Raw genomic sequence first — 21137 nt, forward strand, 5'->3', positions numbered from 1 at the left:
AAAACAATGTGTTTATTTGCTCAATAATAGTATTCTAAAGCCATCTATTTGGTTACAGAAAGGTTTATGAAAGCCAAGATTATAACAGCAGATAGTTAGTGTGAAGCCATTCATTATAAATGCCCGATTAAGCAAAGAGGACCTTGTGCAGTAATTAGCAAAGCATGAGATCTCACAAGTAGCCATTTCCTGAAATAAAAGCAGCTGAGTACAGACAAGATTGAGACAGCAGTTGAACACGCGCCCTGATCAGGCAGCAGTACGTGTTGTACCAATGCATCTCAAAGAACAGTTTGCTAAATAAGTCTTTTGGCTGAACGGGGCAGCTTTTTATCTCCCTTACTTGCCGTCCCACTCCTGCCCTAATCAACAGAAAGATAGGGACGTATTTGTTCTAACAAGGTCGTAGCAGGAACAGAAGTGTGTAAGGAGTCCACCAACCACAGAGAACTGACACCTTTTTAGACTTCATATTTGCACTCCACTTCTGAACCTCAACCTAGATTTTCAATTGATGGGCAGATTAAAAGGAATAAAGTTGTCCACTTCCTGGGAAGAGGCCATTTGGCAAGAATGTTGCTGAAATTCAACAAAACCCCAAAATAATATGTATTTTTAATTAAAAAACAAACAACATGCAGCACTCACAGGCCAGTAGAGAACTCTGAGTCACATCTCCACATCTGTATTGTGAAGCTGGAGGAGGAGAAACAAGTACAGTCCAAGTATATGAAAGAGTAAAGTAAGAACAAAGTATCTAATGGAAGTTGCACTCCCATATACAGGAAAAATTGATCTTTTAAACACCTTGAGTAAGGAAAAAAAAATCCATTACACCTACACACCCAGAGCTATTTTATCTACTAGACTGAAGTAATTCTTAGGTCAAAATTGCACTGACACCTATGTGCAGATACAGAGCTGATGCAAAGCTTGAACATCTTTGAAAGTTTTATTTTCATTTATCACAATATTTTGCCAGAGTCAGGGAACACCAGTGTCACTGAAAATTCTGTCAGAAACTATCATCTAAGTAATGAATCCAACAACTCCAAAGAGGAGGAGGGGGTGTCATGGCATAGGGTGTCCTTTCCTCAACACCTTGTTACTTAACCCTAGAACAAGTTTATAACCTAATTATTATTTCTTTCACTTTCTACCACTCCTAAACTTGCAAATATAACTCATTAATCCCAAGCATGCATTTAGAAGATTAATGAAAGCTCCTTAAAAATTTTTCTTAAATTGCATTTCTTATACTCTGATGGTATCCATAAGGTAAAGGGTTTTATTTTCATTTACCGCAATTACTAATATTGAGAATATCTGGGGGTTTTTAAGATGTTTTAACAGGTTTGTCATACCTGTTAGTTATTTAGTGATTAAGTTTTCAACTACCTAAAGAATTTTAAAAGCATTTGTTATAACAGCAAGGCACAAATTCTCTACTTCATCTTAGCAATTTATACCATTAACAGACTTCAGTTGAAAATTACATTAGTTTTATTAGCTTATTATTAAGTGGGCTTAAAACAATACACTGATAAAGGATTAAATTAATACACATTTTGGTTTTGCTATCTACATCAAAACCACCCCATAACTAAAGAGGCAGTTAACATAGAGGGAATTGTTTAATGCCTCTCGTGGCCTTCTTCTTAGTTGTTTAGGAATGATTAACATACACAGTACAAGGCTCCTATAGGCTGAGCTATGAACATTTATTATTAATATTTCCCAACACTTGCTAGGCAAAAATTCCTCTTTCTGGAACAGTTAACTGGTTCAGACTGTTGCCTTAAGAGACCGCAGAAAACAGGACTCTGAGCCAACTCAGTGTATAAGATAAAATAAAGAGGGTAGGTCCTTTAATTTCAGGCCTGAGGACCACAGGAATACATATAATGCGCCTCCCATGTCCACAGGGTTCTACAATTTAAGGTGTTAACCCATCCAATCCCAAATTTATCCACCCCCCAGCACCTCCCCCCGGCACGCCCCTCTGGAAATTGAGGCAGGGGGCTCTGGGACCCCCTCTTCCTCAACCTCCTCTTCATCACAGCACGTACAGTCCTTGGAGGCCCTCCAAAGTTCCGGGCTTGAAGGTCACTTTGCCTGTGTGATATCTTGTTGTCCAGGCCAGGGTGCAGATGTTCTTAAACAGAATGAAGGCCTACCTTGAGGGAAGTCTAAACAAGCTAACAGAATTAACAGAATTTTGAGGGAGTGATATGGAATGGGGTAAGAGTGTTGGGAAAATGTGTAAACTACTGTGCTAAAGGGTGAGGGATATAATTCAGCTACTTTAAAATCTACATTCACTACATAACTACTTCTAAAGTCTATAAAAATTAAAAAAATCAAAAACTCTAAGGCAACAACACTTTAGAAGAAACTTATTTCAAACTGTCTACAATTTCATTTTGGCAGAACCTACAGAGGACCCTGACATGCAGCTAAGGGGCATTGCTGGAGGGAAAAGGAGGAAGAGGAGGCCAATTTGATAGGGAGGTGGGTAGAAAAGACCATGAGCTAAGAACTAAGATGGGGTAAGCTTGAGTTTCCACGCTCCCTCCACTCACTTCATGCTCTTTCTGTAGAAAGGAATGGCAGAGCCAACCTATCCTGCCTTGAGATTGCTCCCCATTAGCCTTATCAGGAGCTGTAGGCACAGGACACACTGGTGGCTAGGGCACTGAGAAAAAAAGGAAGCCTTTCATTTCGTAGTCGTCATGGTAGCTTCAGGCCAGCAAGGATAATTACCAGCTTGCTTTTGCCACTCTGGCTGAAAATGAATCACAAACCCAAGACACCAAGTTTGGTAATCTCTGCTGAGTTCTACTTTGTACAGCTATTTATATCAGGCATGTGGCATGGTCAGAAACCTCAGGATATTCAGACATGGTGGTATTATTAGAACAAACATGGAGGAGAACTGCATTGTTTTTTCAGTTCTGCCTTTAGCTAGACAGTTTACAAACACTGTGGGAAAGCAGGATCGACATGTTTGCATTCTGTTCACAGTGCACCTTCACTGGCACCTACAGAAGCTTGACAATCAAATGAAACAACTTTGTAGTGGGGCTGAACAGGCTTTGCCATGACAAGGCTACGATAAATTGAGGGCACAGGAATCCATTTCTCCAGTGACTGAGAACACATGCTGTTTCTGTATGGAACCACCCTCCAAAACTAATTAATTATTTCTTTTCTTGCTCTTCAAACTCTTTTAAGACACTGAATCCACTTTTCCAAGGCACGCTCAGGTAAATCAGACCAATATTTCAAAGGGAATTTCATGAAACCCAGCCACAGTTACTAGTAAACAAACCCCCTTCTAAAAGGCAAGGCCTTCAAAGGCCTCTCACTATTCCCTCATTTTCTGTACATCACTCATGTTTTCAGAAGCAGAAATTCACTGAAAGGGTGTACTGAGGTTTATGTTATTGAGCAAAAAAGCAGAAGATTCACAAAAAATGCTCAAATATTTGCACAAAAAATAAATGTGAGGTTTGGGGAGTTTTCCTGAGGAATGGCATGACCTTGGTAGCACCCTCACCCAAAAATAAACTGCACTAGAATCTTCCCAGGAGTAACAGCAGCACTGAAACCGACCTGATAATGAAGGGGCAGGCTTAGGGGTAGTATTCCCTGACAGTCATAAAATATGTGCCTCAAAACTTAATCTCTGGGCTGCTGGCCTGACTTACAAGAAAAAAATCAGTAACCAAAGTAAATTACTCTCAAGAACTAAACCAAAGTTGTTCACAAAGCATTCTAAATGTTTCATAATTTCTTATATCTTGGATTCTTGTTAGAATTACTTAGAAAAGTACTGCAAAAAGATTTAATGCATTCTAAAATTGTCAAGTAGTCTTACCTGGTACAACTAGGAGACCCTTTTCCTTCACAATTTATCTTTGTTCTGGAGAGAATGAAAACTTGTCTTATCCAAAGTGTCAATTGACAATTTAAAAAACCAAAGTTTTAAAGAAATTGTCCTCAGTAAAAACATTTGCAAAATAACAATAAGTAATTCTTCTAAACGGATTCTCCCAATGACAAGTTTTGCATGCAAAGATGAAGATTTTTCTCAGTGTCTGATGCCATCTGTGAAGGGCACCGTTTGAAACCCTCTGCTTGTATGCAAGGTAACACCACCACTGTGAGACAGCAGGACACCTAGAGCTCTGTCACTCTGCTGCTGCTAAAGCTGTACTCGCTGAGCTGTCTGCCACTGATTTCAGGAAAACAAATCAATTAACAAACCAAACTGTGCAAGTCAAACTTTGACCTCATTCACACAATCAAATTTTCAGACTAATATGGCACTCTGCTTCCAAATGTAAGAACATGGAAGAGTGCTGGAGAGGAGAGCATTAAATTGATTTACAAACGTGCAAGGACCAAAAACAAAGCAAAGAGGATTTCAATTTTCGCAAGCTATGTGTTTCAGGAACAAAGTTTCCTTTATATTAAGAATGCTTTACTGTATTTTTGGCAATCTAAATGAGTGTTCTACCATCCCCGTAACAAGAATCAGCTGATCAACAAGGACATGTCTCAAGTCCCTTGGCATGGATTCGGGGGAGCGCAGGAATCCATATAGAAATTATTTTTGTAAGTCATTAAAGGATGAGCCATTCTAAAACATTCAGTTAAGAACACACTTATGCAACTACTTTACCCCCCTCCCCCCAAAAAGCAGCCTTTATAATTTCAGGTTCATAGTACAATGTGCATATTCATTTTGACATTATCTGTTTAGATTATTGTGCACATTTTATTGTTGGCATTTAAAGGATTCTAATGGGATAACACCATTGACAGCTTAACCTTTATTAAACTATTGATACAAGATGATTCTTTTAGCATAAAGTCAGATGAAGACATTACAAAAATTATATAGCTGTTCATAGATTGCAATAAACTATTAAAAAGAACATTCTCTTTACAAGATTGGTCTTTTATTTACAATTAGAGACCAGAAAAAATGAGGGGATTCTTTCACAATATTTTACTAAATTAGCATTTAAATAATATTTGAGGCACTTTTCAGAGATTATTGAAAGCTATGAACAATTATATCACTGAGAGTTGAATCTGAAGAATATGTCTCCAATATTAACTGTTACATATGACAGTATTACTACTAGTTGCTTTTAAAATCCAGGTATCTGGAAGGTTAAAGAGTTTGTAAAACAATGAAGTCAGCTCCAAGCTTTTTGTCTGCCTATAGTAACAAGTATGCTTCTCATATTTTTCACATCCGAATGATTGTTTATGTATGAATTAAGCCTCACAATATAACTCGAAGGTAGGAAGCGCCAGTACCCTTTATGCAGAGTAGAAACAGATTGTGACTTGCTGAAAGGAAGAGGAAGCATGAAGTGGACAGCTCCATGGGCTCAGTCATCCCATTTCACAATACAGCACCTCTGATATTGATCCAGAACACTGTATTATTCTAAATACCATCAAGAACAACCTATGTTCCCAATCACAAGACCTAAACACAGAGCAGACAGATTTTAAAAAAGGACATCTGTTGTACTTCAATTGCTCCTCATCAGTCAGTATAAAACCTTTTGTGACTTTACAGAAAAATCACATCATATTTCTGTCCCTGGACTTGCCAAACACATTAAAATAACAGAAGTCAAATTTTGTTCTACGTATATCCACAGCCAATGGGATAGAAATTCTTGCTCCTGATTTCTCCTTCTCCCACGGACAGGAGAGCTTTGCATTTTCCACATTCCAACCTACACGTAGCTTCTCTACTTTGTGCAAAAAAATAAAAATAAATAAAAGTATGCTGCTATAAGTGAGAGAGCTAAAATGCATTTGTGGTCTCAAGCCAAGGGCACAGGGCAGATTTGATTTGAAATATTAAGTTCCTTGATCAAAAATTTAAAATAATCAGACAAGCTATTGGGATGGATGGATGGATGGATGAATGGATGGATGGATGGAAGAAAGCTGTTTTCAGTGGGAAGTCTTTTCTTGTTCCTTCTAGCAAATGGACCATCACAAAAAAAAGTTCACCCACAAGTATCACAGTTGTTCAGTATCATATCCCAAAACGGGTCCCAGCCATTTCTCCACTTCTGCAACAGGCAATTTTTTTCTCAGTGCATAATCTTCAACCTGCAAAGAGACAACAAAACATGATGGAGATTTTGGAACTCCAGCTTTTAGTGTTTACAAATTTTTTAAGACATCTGCTAATTAGATGTTTTTAAATGTTCTAACACTACTACAATGAACGGCATAAGTTACCTGATCTTTACATATTTTTCCAACAGCAAAATATTTGGAATTGGGACTGGAAAAGTAGAGACCAGAAACTGCAGAAGCAGGTATCATTGCTAGTGATTCTGTTAAACCAATTCCTGGAAAAGTGAATGAGAATCCTCTTATTCTTGAGAACAATTGAGAATAAGCAGAAATTCAAAACTTTTTTTGCTTCAAGCAAACTCAAAAAAACCAAGAAACTTTCAGATGAATTAAAACAAAAACCATTTTCCATTTGTTAACTATTAAAAAAACCCACAGACCTTTAAATATACTTCAGACTTTCATTATGATTACTGTAAAGTAACTGTACAGTTTGAAGGAAAAAACCTGGGAGATTTTGGCAAGAGGTTTTGAAACACAGGAAGGTATTTTTGGAGCAGTGAAACAACTGATATGTAAAATATCAGAAGAAAACAAATGGAATTCATTCCTTCTTAAGAATTACCATCTCAAGATTCCTGGGGACCAGGATATACACTGCTGAATTGGCTTTTTTTCCTGTTTATATCTGGAATGTCTTCTTGCAACCATAAGGATGCTAGAAATTTTCTCTGTGCAGCAGAACCCTGTTTGCATGTAATCTGCTACTTAGGGACACAACTCCTTCACCAAAAGCACTGACTGTTTTTAAATTTCTTCCTTGAATGAGGCAAAATAAAAATGGCAATGAAAAGGGGAAGAGAGCAAATCCTAGAAGCACATCAGTATTTTATGTAGTTCTGCACCACCCAATTCACTGTATTTTTGGAATGTCAATCATTCACATAAAAACAGTTTAAGAATTTAGTAAAGCAGAGTTACCTGTTGTTTCCTCAATGTTTGCAAGTTTCCACATGGTGAGTTTTTCTGTATGGTCAGGTTGGCTTGGATATCCAGGGGCAGGGCGAATTCCCTCATATTTAATTCTGCGTAGGTCAGAGAGATTGAGCTGCTCAGTACTACTGTAAGCCCAGAATTCCCTTCGAACCCTTTCATGGAGCTCCTCAGCAAATGCCTTGGAATAGAATGAAAAGATTTTTTTTGTATTTTATTTTGTACAGAATGATGCAATAGCTATTTAAGACAAACAATGTCTTAGAGACTTTCTCTCCATTCCCATTTTAATTTTTAAGGGAGCTTTTAATATTGGTGAGAAATTTAATAGAATTAAAATTCACATGCAAAACTTATTTTGCTAACTCAAGTATTTTAGTTTCTTCTCTTATTGGTAGACAGTGGTTTTTTGATTGTCCTGCTTTAAAATCCTACATACTCAAAAGATGTGGACAAGTAACCTAAAAAGTAACCTCATTAACCTATGGTAGCGACATATCATTATAGTCACTAGGTCTTGACTATCTGTGTGTCTCGTCCAGGTCTAACTATGGAAGGCTACATCATTCTTGCATCCATGCTAGGATCAGATATGCTGCTCTTTTTAGCAGAGGTCCTTTCCTCTAGCTGAAAGTGGGCAAAAACTTTTCTGAACTGCTGTTTTGCCAGCAACAGTTGCCCTTCAGGAAGAATTCCCACTTCAGTAAATATCTTTAGATGGCAACTAATTATGATTTCTGAAACTCTGCTGTAACTTGAAATACACACCTAGAGCTAACCCCACTTGCATTACACTGAAGTGGCTGTAAGTTTGCTGAAAGTTGCAAGGAAACCTCATACCTCTGCCAACCGATCGCCGAGAGCCTTTACCATTATGATGTTGTATTCATCATCCTGTTTCCTAAATTCATTGCATAACTCATCTACACCAAAGCAGGCCACAGCAAACAGGCCTAAGTAGTCACAAATGCCAGAATCCATTGGTGCTATGAAGTCAGAGAGACAATAATATGGATCTGTGCAGGCAGAGTCCTTTTCAGCCTAGAGTAACAAAATCAGTGCAATAAATTAGAACATTTAAAAATACATTAAAAGTGCACTACTAAGCTAAAGACCAGTATTTTTAAGACTAAAGGGCTTAAGGCATTTCTGACAAACACCTAACTAGTCTTTGAGCCACGGTGGCTTTCCTGTAGTTAAATTAGAAGGAAACCACCTCTCTCACTCAGAGGGTGTTCAGACCACCAAAGAACAAAATGCCATAGAAGAGATGCTGCGCTGAACACACATATAGAGATATTTTATTTCTGTTTACATTCAGTAAGATTTATCAGCTTATACTGTAGGTTGAATCTTTGTATGGGCCATTCACTTCAGAGTTGGACTTGATGATCCTTGTGGGTCCCTTCCAACTCAGAAGTTTCTGTGATACAAATTATTACAAAATAAGGAACACTCTTGTGCCAACCACTGGGTAAGAGGAGGAATAATTAATCTCTACCCCTCACAGATTCCACATTTGCTAGCAAAACTGATGGTTGATAAGCAAACTGGAAATTCTTCACCAATTCCCTCTATAAAATGGCTGTGAGAGTTTATAAACACTCCTGGTTTCTTATGGTACAAATTATGTGCTCAGTAATCCAGACAAAACTGTGCCCAGGATGCAGACCTTACAGTAGTCACACATACAAACGAACAAAATTGATCTATCACTACTGAAAAGTTGAATTCTAAATGAAGTTCAAGTGGGTTTTATGCAAAGGAAAATGGCCCAGAGGGAAAGGACCTGGGGGTGCTGGTCAACAGCCGGCTGAACATGAGCCAGCAGTGTGCCCAGGTGGCCAAGAAGGCCAATGGCATTTTGGCCTTAGCAGGAACAGTGAGGCCAGCAGGACTAGGGAAGGGATTCTTCCCCTGTACTTGGCACTGGTGAGGCTGCACTTCAAGTACTGTGTCCAGTTCTGGGCCACTCACTTCAAGAAAGTCATTGAGGTTGAGAAGGTAAAGGAAGCTGGTGAAGGGTGTGGAGCACAAGTCCTATGAGGAGCAGCTGAGGGAGCTGAGGTTGTTTAGCCGGGAAAAGAGGAGGCTCAGAGGAGACTTTATCGCTCTCTACAACCACCTAAAAGGAGGTTGTAGCCAGGTGGGAGTTGGCCTCTTCTCCCAGGCAACAACTGATGAGATGAGGGCATAGTCTTAAGCTGTGCCAGGGAAGGTTTAGGTTGGACATTAGGAAGAAAGCCTTCACAGAAAGGGCAATTAGAAATTGGAATGGGCTGCCAGAGGAGGTGGTGGGGTCACCATTCCTGCAGGTGTTTAAGAAAAGACTGGATGTGGCACTGAGTGCCATGGTCTAGTTGACATGGTGGCGTTGGGTCATAGGTTGGACTCGATGATCTCAGAGGTCTATTCCAACTCAACTGATTTTGTGATTCTGTGGAATAGGAAATATACTGCTCACTGGATCCTTTTCCAAAAATGGAAAAAAGGTAACAGAAAGAGGTGACTGAGCATCCAAAAAGAAATTTTGAATCATATCAGTGTATTCATTGTGGAAACACAATTGCTATTTAAGAAGTGGCACAGTTCTTGTAAATCTACCCAACTTAGAGAGAGAAAAGTTATTTCATGGCTATCACTTAGCTGAAGATTCCTATTCTATGACAATATTTTAACAATGCTTTCCACTCAACCCCAACTGCGTCTTAAAACCAAATAAAACACCTTCAACCCTGAAAAACAAAGAAAAATGGCCTGTTAACCTACTAGGTGAATACCATAAAGTACTATAAAACCAAAGAAATATCCTTTTTCCACACAGGTAAAATCTATGTTAATTTTGAGGTTCTTTTGTAATTATTAGAGTTAAGGAAAATATTAAATGGATCCCCAACTTTTAGATTTATGTCACATCCTTAACAGTGTCAATGTCATGAACTCAACTCTCTGTACTGAAAGGAAAATTTTATATAAGAAACAGAAGACAATTATTCGCTTCTACTTTGCTCTGGTGAAGACTCTGCTGAATTACTACATACACCAGACTGGAAGAGATGCAGCTAAAATATATAGCGTCCAGAAGAGCAGTATGCACAATAGCACAGAGTTTCATGGCCTTAACCTTTGAGAGAAAGCCTGAATAACTGGGATATATAAGATAAAAAAGACTAAGGAAAATAACAGTATTCCAATAATAAAACCCTTTACAAGAATATTATCAAACTAGATATTCTTCTTGGGAGAACCTTGGGAAAAGGCCAGGAAAAGAAACAGTAGTAAACATGATTTACATGGGATATCAAAATATTTAACTAGGCCATAAGGCTCTGGAACAGCCCTGCATGTGTGCTTGTTGAGAGCATTTTATATAAACATCTGCCATGGATTGTCACGATCCATCTCCATGCAACAGATAATCTGTTCCAGGGAACTGGAACAGAAAAACTTAAGAGTCATGTATTTCTTAGTACAGTCCTGCAATGTTGGCACATGATTGTCCTTATAGAATACGGTACTACAGAAATTTAGGTAATAGTTGAAATTTTTTTTCTGACCATGTTTGATGACTCTGAATATGTGAACTATGAAGAAGCCAAATCAGAAGACAAGGAAAAAAAAGGAGAAGCAGAATATCTTGAAAGTTCAATCTATCAAATTAAATGCAAATCTAGGTAAGTATGATTCAAGCATGAATACTTAAAATAATGATTAGCTCAATCAGAATTAGCAGCCAACTAATTCTAAATTGCCCCTCCATATGGTGAATTTTACATAAAAATTAAGACTATCAAAAACACTTATCTCCATTGAGCTTTATTTTTCAGGATTTTTTAATTCTAACAGGGTTTAACCTTTAATACATTCAAGCGGAATTTTTCATCCAAAGCAGAATCCAGGGATATTAGAGAACTAAGGTTCATTAGGTTCTAATTTAGCAACACAAGATCCATGTAATGAAGTTATATAGCACATTGCTTTAGGACATCTTAAATATTAAAATTAAGATGGAAAATGCACATCATCTCTGAAAATATCCAACCTATAAAGCATTTCGTACAACTATTACAGTGCAAAACACTACAAAAACTACAGTACAAATACCTGGATCACCACAAACAAGATCTTGTTATTACTGAAAGAAATGGCAAGACAACAGCTGCAGACAGATTACAATGCCCATTTTCTACAGATTTTAATAGGGCACTTCTATTACATTCTTGCAATGCAGGGGAAAAAAAATTCACTTAACAAATGTGCTGTCATTGTACCTGTTGCCTCAAGCCATAAAATTTTGCTATTGGTTCTGAAGATCCCACTGCCTCTTCCACAGCATATAAGTGGATATCATCCTGAACACTTCGAGCTGGCCAGAACCCAACCACACCTCTGGCTTGTAATTTCTTTTGATTAATCAGTGTTTTCAGCAGATCTTGCGCATCGTTATAAACTCTCCTTGCTTCTTCACCTAGCCAAAAAAAAAAAAAAAAAATCCCTTTAGAAACAGTATGTTTTCACAACTGGCTAAATAGGTTTAGGAATTGTTGAAGATTGATTCACTTTCCACATAATTCTCTGATGACTGCAGTGATCTGTCAGCTACGGCAAATAGGGAGACTTCAGTGTGGTCATATCTATATAGCTGTAACAACATATATTTTAGGGGGAAAAAAACCAACAAATGCACAAAATGTTTCAGCCAGCATGTTTCAGACCTGGTGTGTGCACCTACATTACCACAGAGCAGCAGTCCCAGAATGTTGTTTTCAGTGTCACCCTTGCACTTTCATCATATATTTCAAGGCCTACTGACTAGTTTCAAAAGGAGACAGTTCTCTTGCCATCTTCACCCACAACAGGAACATAGATATATCAAATGCTCTGCTGCCATTTTCTGTCATTAAAATACCTCCCTGTGCTTTGGCAGGTGAATGCTAAATAAGGTCACTGAACATTTTTCCCCATTTATTTTTCAGCCTCACATGGCAACAGTTGGTTCATCAAGTGTTGCTTTAAACAAATTATTTCAGTGATATTACTTTCCATGTGTTTTCACTATTCCTATGTATTTCAAAACATTCAGAATCTTAATGCAGCACGGCAGGCTTGCTAGGATTCTTTACATGAAATAAATTTCAATACTCACCCACAGTTTTATCACTAAAGATCTTAGGAAAATTCCGGTTGGGATATTTTCCCCTAAGCTGCCAGACATCAAAGAAGGGCTTCCAGTCAATATATTCTACCAGCCTCTTCAGGTCATAATCTTCAAAGACTTTTGTGCCGATGAATTTTGGTTTAACTGTAGGAATCAGAAGTACGATTTGACATGCTGAAAATAATTTAACATTGCTCTTATATGTGCGGCATAACTGATGCTCGCCAGCCTCCACCACTGCAAATGACCTCTTCCAAATTAATTGTCTTAGAATTCTCACTGCCATATTGTTCCCAAGTCATACCACACTCCACAGTTACAAAAAACATAAAAGGCATATAAAGTTGAAATAGAAAAATTAAGACCTTTTGTTCTTTCGCATAAATCAACACTTATTAGCTGTTGGACTTTGGAACTTACTTCAACGGCCAGAATATTGGCCAAGACAGAACACCGAAAAAAACCTACACAACTTACCAATACCTAACATTTTATGGGCATATATACCTTTCATATTTAGAAATCCCTACACAGAGACATGTTACATGCTATGATACTGCAAAATATTTCTGTAATTTTTCATGTAATTTCTAGGAACTTCTGTAGCCACCACACACCTGTTTAGATGCATGTGCACAAGTGAAAACGTGAGATGGATATATGTGTGCAAAGCCACAAACTTTTAACTTGTTTTCCCTGTGCTGTTCAATACTTCATAATACAACCTTTATCAAGATGACCAATTGAAATTAGCATCTTGTTGAGTCTTGTAAATGAAATGACAGAAAGCAGTGTTAGTGTCACTGCAGGATGCAACTTCTTGTGGAATGCTGTTTACACTTCTAATCTTTAATTTAAAAGAAGAAAAAAATCAAAGCAACCCAGTACAAAAAACGATGGGGGAAGGGTAGGAAAAAGTGTAAGGAGGAATTTCATAGAAATGCCACGTCACAACCTGTGTGCCACATCACAACTATACCACACCAAGTATAGTGTAGTAAGCTTTGCAATGTAATGAGCCAGGCAGACATTATTTTTCAAAGTAGCCATTAGATTTTTCTTTGACTATATCATGTTATGTGTAACTCATTGTTTTAGGATTTTCTTTCCAAATTTTTTATTAAGTTGAAATTTAATTTTTAAATGAGCTGTGAAAAAATAAAGCAGAAACAGATTGCTCAAATTTATGCAAAAAAGATCTTTGCTGAGACAGACCCCAATTTACTCAAGCTGTTACACTGCTATATTCCGAAGTTTAATCAAGCATAATTTAATTAAAAATGTATCTTAAATAAATACATTAAATAAAACAAAGGCACAGCAACAACAAACAACAACATATAAACTGACCTGGTTTATGGCCTGATAACCAGTCATTATGGAAACCTTTTCTTCTAGCTTGCTGTAGAGACAAGTATCTTCTTTCCTGTATAGACATAAAGGTTAATTTCAGAAAGCCAGCCATCTTTCAGACACATAAACTGTAACTGTTGACTTTGTGGTAGAGTTCAAAATACTCTTCAGGATAAATGTGACAACCAATAATTTCAGTCCCAACAACTCCAAGTTCACAGGTGTAAAGTAAGATTACTCCACAACCGTACCATTATTTTTTCCTCTATACTTCTCATAAACCTGGTCTACAAGATTTCTAGTTCCTCTGAACTACAGCAGAGGTTCCTTTATTACTTCAAAATACACTAAAATACAGGTACAGCAAGATATTCTCCTACTGCTCAGATCCCTCACCTAAACAAGACTAAGACATTAGGAAAGCATGGTGTTTTCAAATACAGTGTGGCTCAGTACCAGCAAAAGCCACCAGTGCCATTTTCGTAATCCTGGTTGTAGCTCCCCATTTTCGGCTACTGCCTAGGAGAGCACAAGTCTCCTGTAGGTTGACTGCCAGTTCCATGGAGGTGTCCTAGATACCACTGATTAGCCACTGATGACAATCAAGGATTTGCCAAACATGTTAGACTCATGCAGAATTTTCCCTTATAGGTTAGAAAATTTGATTTCATAAGCATTTCTGGAAGTTTTCAATCAATTCTACTGCAAGTTTTAAATGAGAACAAATACACCTGAAGGTCTTCATAAGGAGCTGAAACCAAGAGTAATGAGGCAAGTGCCAACCACTTCAAACAAGACGCTAAATCAATTACATTTGTACCTTGAGAGACTCATAATGTTCTTGTCTAATTTCTTCATATTCCTCTAATATTTCTTCAAAGAAATCATCCTTTACACCATTGTCTAAGAGCTGGGAGCACTGCAAAAAACAAGAAAGAGAAAGCAGTAAGTACATACTGTAACATACTGTAGTAAGGACAGAGTAGGAATTTCAGACTAAGCAGTCTCTTTTGGACTCACTTCCAATTACACTTGGCAACACTAAACTAAGCCTTACCAATAATCTGCAAACTAGATTCAAACTATTCAAACTATCCATATTTGGAATATGAGTACTACTGAGAGCACTGCCCTACTCCACAGGTAGTATTAGCAGAGCCAAGTCTGGCTCTGAAAAGACATGACAGGAAAATACTCAAAAACTTCAAAAACTAATAGTCACAGAAACAACACGCCACTTGGCCTACTTCTTACAAGCAGGTATTTGCCAGCTAAGACCACCCATTTCTCTGAAAGAGAATCCAGCCCAAAAACCTCCAGCCGAACATTTCTCATTACTAATGTTGCCATTTAACTAACTTCAGAAATACATCCAAATTAGAGAGAATAGCAGTTCATATCTAACTCCATTGCTCTTCACTATAAAAAAATCTCAAAACTACAGTCAAGGACTCAGAGTTAATGTCACCCTCAGTAAAGAAATGGGCATTTAAATAAAAGTACCTAGTGACAATAACTGACACAAGTCAGGTGAGAGAACCACGTGGTAGCAAAAAAACAACTGAAGCAAGAGTAGTTTAGAAACTTGTCTCTGTCGTGCTTCTTCAATTTTCTGCTACAATATTAAGCCTTTGAGGAAGGACGAGATGCATAACAGAAAAACAGGGCATGTATTTTTGCACGGATGAAAAACTATAATTTAGAACTTACAACCACAACACTCTTGGATGCATCCAGGACATGAATTACAGGTGCGCTATATCGTGGGGCAATTTTAACAGCTGTGTGTGTTCTTCAATGAAAAAGAAAAAGAGTGAGCATTTCACAACTGACGCAAAAAAACCAACAAAACCAAAAAACCCAACAAAAAACAGACAAAACCCCCAGTGAAATAAATCCTGACTTAATCACAGACTAGAACTTCAAAAGAAGAAATTAATTTGTCCATCTGCTACACATGAATCATTAAACACAGATTTTAATAATAGGTACATAAACACTTTTCTTCAAAGAGTATCAGAACACTCCATAAACAATGTGCCAACTCACATTCCCTCACTGTCTTACTAGCTGAATGAAAATCAGCAACTCATTAGTTTGAGTCAGAAAATTTCAGTGACAATGTTCCAAACTAAGCCTACCAAGAACTAACAATTTTTTTAATCCTTTTTGCTCATCTTACATTTTTCCCTCCCACATGCTGGGTCTATAGATTAGCATTAACTAATTCAGTGATGATTACTCCATTTCTGCAAGGCTCTTCTTCAAAATTGGAGGCTCAAGTCCTCTACTCACCTGAAGAAGGAATTCTGCCAGTGGTCAATAAATATTACAAACTTGCATCTTGAAGATACAATGAACCTTGCATTATAACTATAGGAGCAATAAAGACAGGTAATGATCCTATTTCTCCACTGCCTGTCAAATTATGAGACAATTTGCTAAAGCCATAAATATAGAACATAATAGGTCTGCTACAACATGTGCTGCTCTGATAAAGAAAGGAACACTGTTAACAGCTTCTAGTGATGAAAGAACCTCTGCTCAGAGTCCTGTCAAAACTCTGCAAGCAAGTGTAGGAACAAAGACCTTATAGGCTAAAGCCCTGTTTGCTTTCTTGTATGCTAAGGTCAAAGACCATTCTTTAAATAAGATCTAAATCTAAGTCCAGGAAGCAACCTTCCACAGCAGAAATAAGATCTCCTCTTTCTTCAGGTTCTGTCAAATATTTAAAGCACTTGAACACAGAGGTTTACTGATGACTGTGCAACACAGCTGTGTAAACATTGTCCAGCATCTTCTGAATTTGCTGCTAGGAGACACACTTCTGATCTTGGCAGCAATATGTTTTACAAAGATATTGTATCTTCTGTTCTGATAGGAACAGACAAAGGAAACAAAGAGGACATGGTCCTACAATGGCACTGTATCAATCACTACATACTAATTTTTATATTTTTTTAAAAATAAACTTTACCACAGAGAGAATGTCACCATTATTTCTCAGCATGTGAATTTACCAAAGCAGCACAGTAAGAATGCAAACATCATCATTACTGTAAATTATGAAGAAACTCTATTGTGCAGATTCTGGAGACAAAATCCCGCCTCTCTCTCTTTCGAACTAACCTCACCTTACACCCTTCAAAATATTTATGGTCTCCTTATTCCAAATAACAATGTCTACTTTTCACAGAGAAAAAACATGTAGATGGTTCTTCATTAGCAACCTCTGACACATACACAACCTTTGAGAATGTACACGAGGTTAAGCTTAAGACTGGGAAAGTAAAATTAAATATATATTACGAATCCAGTCTTCCATATAGAATACCTTTACTTGACATATATTTTATAGACATTGTATTGTGTCTGGGCACATGCATAAGTGTATATTTATATACAGTTGACATGAATAAATTTACTATTTACATATTCAAAATTATGTATATATTCTTCAGTAATTTCCATATTCAAGGATAAAACTAGTGCTGCCTCCCTCTTAGCTACACTCATCTCTGTGAATAAATTCTACAAAATTGTTTGATGGTGGTTATTTGACATGGATTACAAGGCTACAATGCCTCGTGTGAAAACACTGAAAAGATTGAAGAAAGGGCTCTCCTAAGACCTCCACTTAGAATAAAGCCTTCCCTTCACTCTACTCCTGCTTTTTTTTTTTTTTAAGGAAAAACCCTCCATGTTTGTTGTCAGTATCAAAGTCGTAGGAAGAGACTCACAGGGAGAAGGAGAAAAAGAATACAGTGAACCTTGCATTATAATTACAGGAACAATAAAGACTGGTAGTGATCCTACTCTCCACCATCTGTCAGATTATGAGACAATTTGCTAAAGACAGAAATACAGAATAGGTCTGGCTACAATATGTGCTGCTCCGATAACAAAAGCAACACCGCTAACAGCTTCTAGTACACAAAAAATGACCTCTGCAGTCTTCTGAGCTGTCACCTACTCAAGCATACTGCAACCTAAACAAGTCAGCAAAGCATGACCCGAGGCCATTATACATGCCCAAAACACATCTATGGTAATGTTAAGACTAGGTGTCAGTGAGCTGTCAACACTGATCTTCAGGAAATCATAGTAGCTCTATTATTTCATTTGAACAGATCTGAGAGAACAAGATCTCAACAGAAAAGCTCAGTCTATGAAATGCAACATGCTAAGTACTTCAAAGCAAGCAGCTAGACTTTATCCCCTATCAGCCTGTTTGAATAGGACTGGAGACTCAGCCCAGTCATCACCTTTCTAAACAATGATCCAGGAAAATACAGTAACTTTCTTAAAGATAATAGCTCCCTGATGTCAACATGATCATTTCTAGTCTCAAAATCCTGCATTTTTTGAATGCTTTGATGAATCAAAGTAGAACATTCAAGCCGTTAGAAGAACAGAACTGTATTCACATGCATATGTGCATGAACTTTTAGAGGAAATACAGTACTTCCACATACAATATACACTTGCAACATACACAACACTTGTAAAAATTAAATGTTTAAGATATCCATTATTTGTTAGGTCCTGACTACATTTTACCTCTATATTCTAGGATTTCTGAGACAAGAAGTAACAGTCAATCTTAAGTAAATACATACTAGTATGTATGTTACAGAAAAATGAGGAAAGGGGTAAAAAATGGCTGTAAATTTTCTTTTTCCCTAGTTAACACTATTTTCACAGATATTGCCCATATTCCCAACTGAGATAACTTACTTAGAAGTAGTTGCTCCTCCAATCAGCAAAGGAATCTTTATTGCCAATCTCTCCATTTCCTTAGCAACAAAAATCATCTCATCCAAAGATGGGGTGATGAGACCAGACAGGCCAATTATATCTATTGCAAATTTACAAACACACATACACAAGGGGTTTAGCAAATCCACTCCAGAAAGACACAAAAATTATTACAGAAAGGTTTATTTCATACATCAGATAACTTCATGCGTCAGATAGAAAATAATGAGATAAAAAGCAGGGTAGTCATGAGCCTATAAGGAAGGTTTGACCCAATTAAAAAGTAAAAGCTTTCCAAGAATGACAGTGATCCCCAATCCCCAGTTTAAGATATTTCCCAGACTTCACAGCTGTTGAACATCTACTGCTCTGGTTTCAACAATAAATAAATAAATGGTACTTTTGATTAGCAAGCTCTTAGCCTCAGAAGCTCAGCACTGAGGAGCGAAATAAGACACAATAATTATAAGCTCTGCTCTTAGAAACGCTTTCAAACTTCACCATCTATGTTCCACACAATTCATCTTTTCCAAGATGCAGTAGACTGTTTCAAAGCAACTGCAACTTGTTTCCGAAAGTTCATTATTTATTACAACAATTCCTTCCTGCTTTCACACTCACTGATCTGGCAAGCCAAATGCCAAGTTCTTTCACTGAATTAAGACCCAACAAGGAGTTACCTAAACCATTTCAAGGCTCCGTTTATCCATCTGTAAAACAAATACTAAAGCATCTCTCATGGAATTGTCCTTTCGATACAGGGTTTCAACTCCTCAGGCTAAGTTTCACAGAAGTGCCAAATGCTAAATAATTAATATTGTTAATGCAGCAGTTCTGATTTCTCTGAAGATAGTCTGACCAAATCATAGACAGCATAGGAATGCAATAAGCAGCAATAAAAAATGCAAGTGTGGTTTAAAAATCAAACAATTCAGAAGTACTAATGAAATCTCTCTATACCTGCTTTGTTCTCAACAGCAGCTCTCAATATCTTATCACATGGAGTCATGACTCCTAAATCAATAACTCTGTGAAAAGAAGTGAGATGACACATGATCCTTTAAATAATAAATAAAATATCTGCTAAAGGGCAAATACATTTCTCTTACCATAAATAACTGATCTAAAATTGAAGTTAAAATTGAGATTTTTGTTTGTTTCTCTTAAGACCACTTTTGGGAATTTTAATATAGGAAACATCTCTGGGTCTGGCAAAATTTTCAATAAGTCAGAGTTCCAGATGGCATAGTAGTTAAGAAAATTCAAGTGTAAGAGGCTGCCTTTTTTAGTTAAATAAGTTTTTGTGGTTGCACTAAGTCTGGCTGAGATGAGTTAATTTTCTTCACAGCAGCTGGTATGGTGCCATGTTTTAGATCTGTGACCAAAACAATACTGCTAACATTCTAAAATTTAACTACTGATGAACAATGTTTTCCCAGCATCAAGGTCTTCTCTGTTTCTTACTCTAACCCCCCAAGGAATAGACTGTGAGTAGAAACAACCAGACAGATGACCCAAACTAACCATAGAAATATTCCATGTCATATGATGTCAAGCACAGCAATAAAAAAGGAGAGTAAGGGGTTTAGCAGGGGTTAGCCATCTTTGACTCAGGAACTGGCTAGGCACCAGTGTACCCATGGGAGGTGCAAGAGGATTGCCTTTGCATCACTTGTTTTTATTTTCTCTCCCACTTCCTCTTCACTTGTTAAACATTCTTCTCCCCTCACAATTTTTCTTCCTTTCATTCTTCCTTTCCTCTTTCCCCATCCCACTGAGGTTGGCTGGGTGGAAGTGACTGGCTGGTGCTTAGCTGCTTACCAGGGCTGTCAACAGCAGTGGCATTTCTGACATTATTTGGATAATATAAAAAGGTTTTGTGGACATCATATCTTAATATTAGGAATATAAGATGATTCACATCAAAGTTGTGCCTTATTAAAGCATACATTTCATGAAATGAGACACTGCACTTCCCTTATTACCATTTTAATCCTATTAACCCTAGCCATTGCTAAGGTTTTTATTTTTTCAAGTAAGCCACCCCAGCCTGCTGTTTTCATTCAGCCTCACTCACACTACTCATGGTGACAGAAAACTCTATGGCTTCAGTTCAGTAAGTGTAAATAAAGCTCAAGAAAGTCTGAAACCAATCGACAGAATTTCAAGAGGAAATTAAGTGGAATATGTTGCATATACACAGCACTGCTACTGCCTTCAACACTTTGTGTTTTAAAATAAAGGGATAATTTTGGCTCTTTTTAGAGCAGATGACAACCCAAAGTCAAAGCAAAACTAAAGGAATGAATGATAAGACAGAGTTCCAAAGGTGATTCAGCTTTGTGCAACATCTGACAGACCCTTGACAAAGGGCACTGATGGGAATGTGACCACTCCTTCCAACACTGTTGCCAACCCTGCTGCGCATAGACAGGCCATGAAAGACCTGACTTTTCTTGAAGTTCTAACTTTTGAAGTTCAGAAACTCACCTCTTATTTAACAAAACATACCCCAGCAAGTTTTTAAACCTCATAGTTAACAAACAGCTTGAAAAACACACTAGAAGTTTCATTCAAATCTTACAAGACTTTCTTTTTTCTCAACGCAACCCACACACAGTACTGCCTACTGCTATTGTTGTATCTGATTTCAGACATTATACTTATAAGACACCATACTTATTACATTTAACTGATATAAAACAAATACAAAAATTGATGTTCTCATTTATGTTCCCACTGATGTTAAACTGCA

At 37.4% G+C, this 21137-nt stretch overlaps 1 protein-coding gene across 5 annotated transcripts in view; it reads right to left on the bottom strand.

Moving 5' to 3' along the window:
* Window positions 1-4769: 4769 nt before the first annotated feature.
* Window positions 4770-21137, bottom strand: part of MTR (5-methyltetrahydrofolate-homocysteine methyltransferase) — a 50724-nt gene continuing 34356 nt past the window's right edge. For all 5 annotated transcript variants that reach the window (XM_027684689.1, XM_027684702.1, XM_027684696.1 and 2 more), the window contains 11 exons: window positions 19343-19410; window positions 18362-18482; window positions 15335-15416; window positions 14445-14543; window positions 13622-13697; window positions 12260-12415; window positions 11385-11581; window positions 7954-8154; window positions 7102-7294; window positions 6283-6395; window positions 4770-6150 (listed from right to left, as the gene is read on the bottom strand). In XM_027684689.1, the coding sequence (XP_027540490.1) occupies window positions 6058-6150; window positions 6283-6395; window positions 7102-7294; window positions 7954-8154; window positions 11385-11581; window positions 12260-12415; window positions 13622-13697; window positions 14445-14543; window positions 15335-15416; window positions 18362-18482; window positions 19343-19410 (1399 nt within the window). In that variant the 3' untranslated portion in view covers window positions 4770-6057. The remainder of the gene's footprint in view (window positions 6151-6282; window positions 6396-7101; window positions 7295-7953; window positions 8155-11384; window positions 11582-12259; window positions 12416-13621; window positions 13698-14444; window positions 14544-15334; window positions 15417-18361; window positions 18483-19342; window positions 19411-21137) is intronic.

Source organism: Neopelma chrysocephalum, unplaced genomic scaffold (assembly GCF_003984885.1).
Source record: "Neopelma chrysocephalum unplaced genomic scaffold, ASM398488v2 Primary Assembly neopelma1_23, whole genome shotgun sequence".
NCBI classification, from domain to species: Eukaryota; Metazoa; Chordata; class Aves; order Passeriformes; family Pipridae; genus Neopelma; species Neopelma chrysocephalum.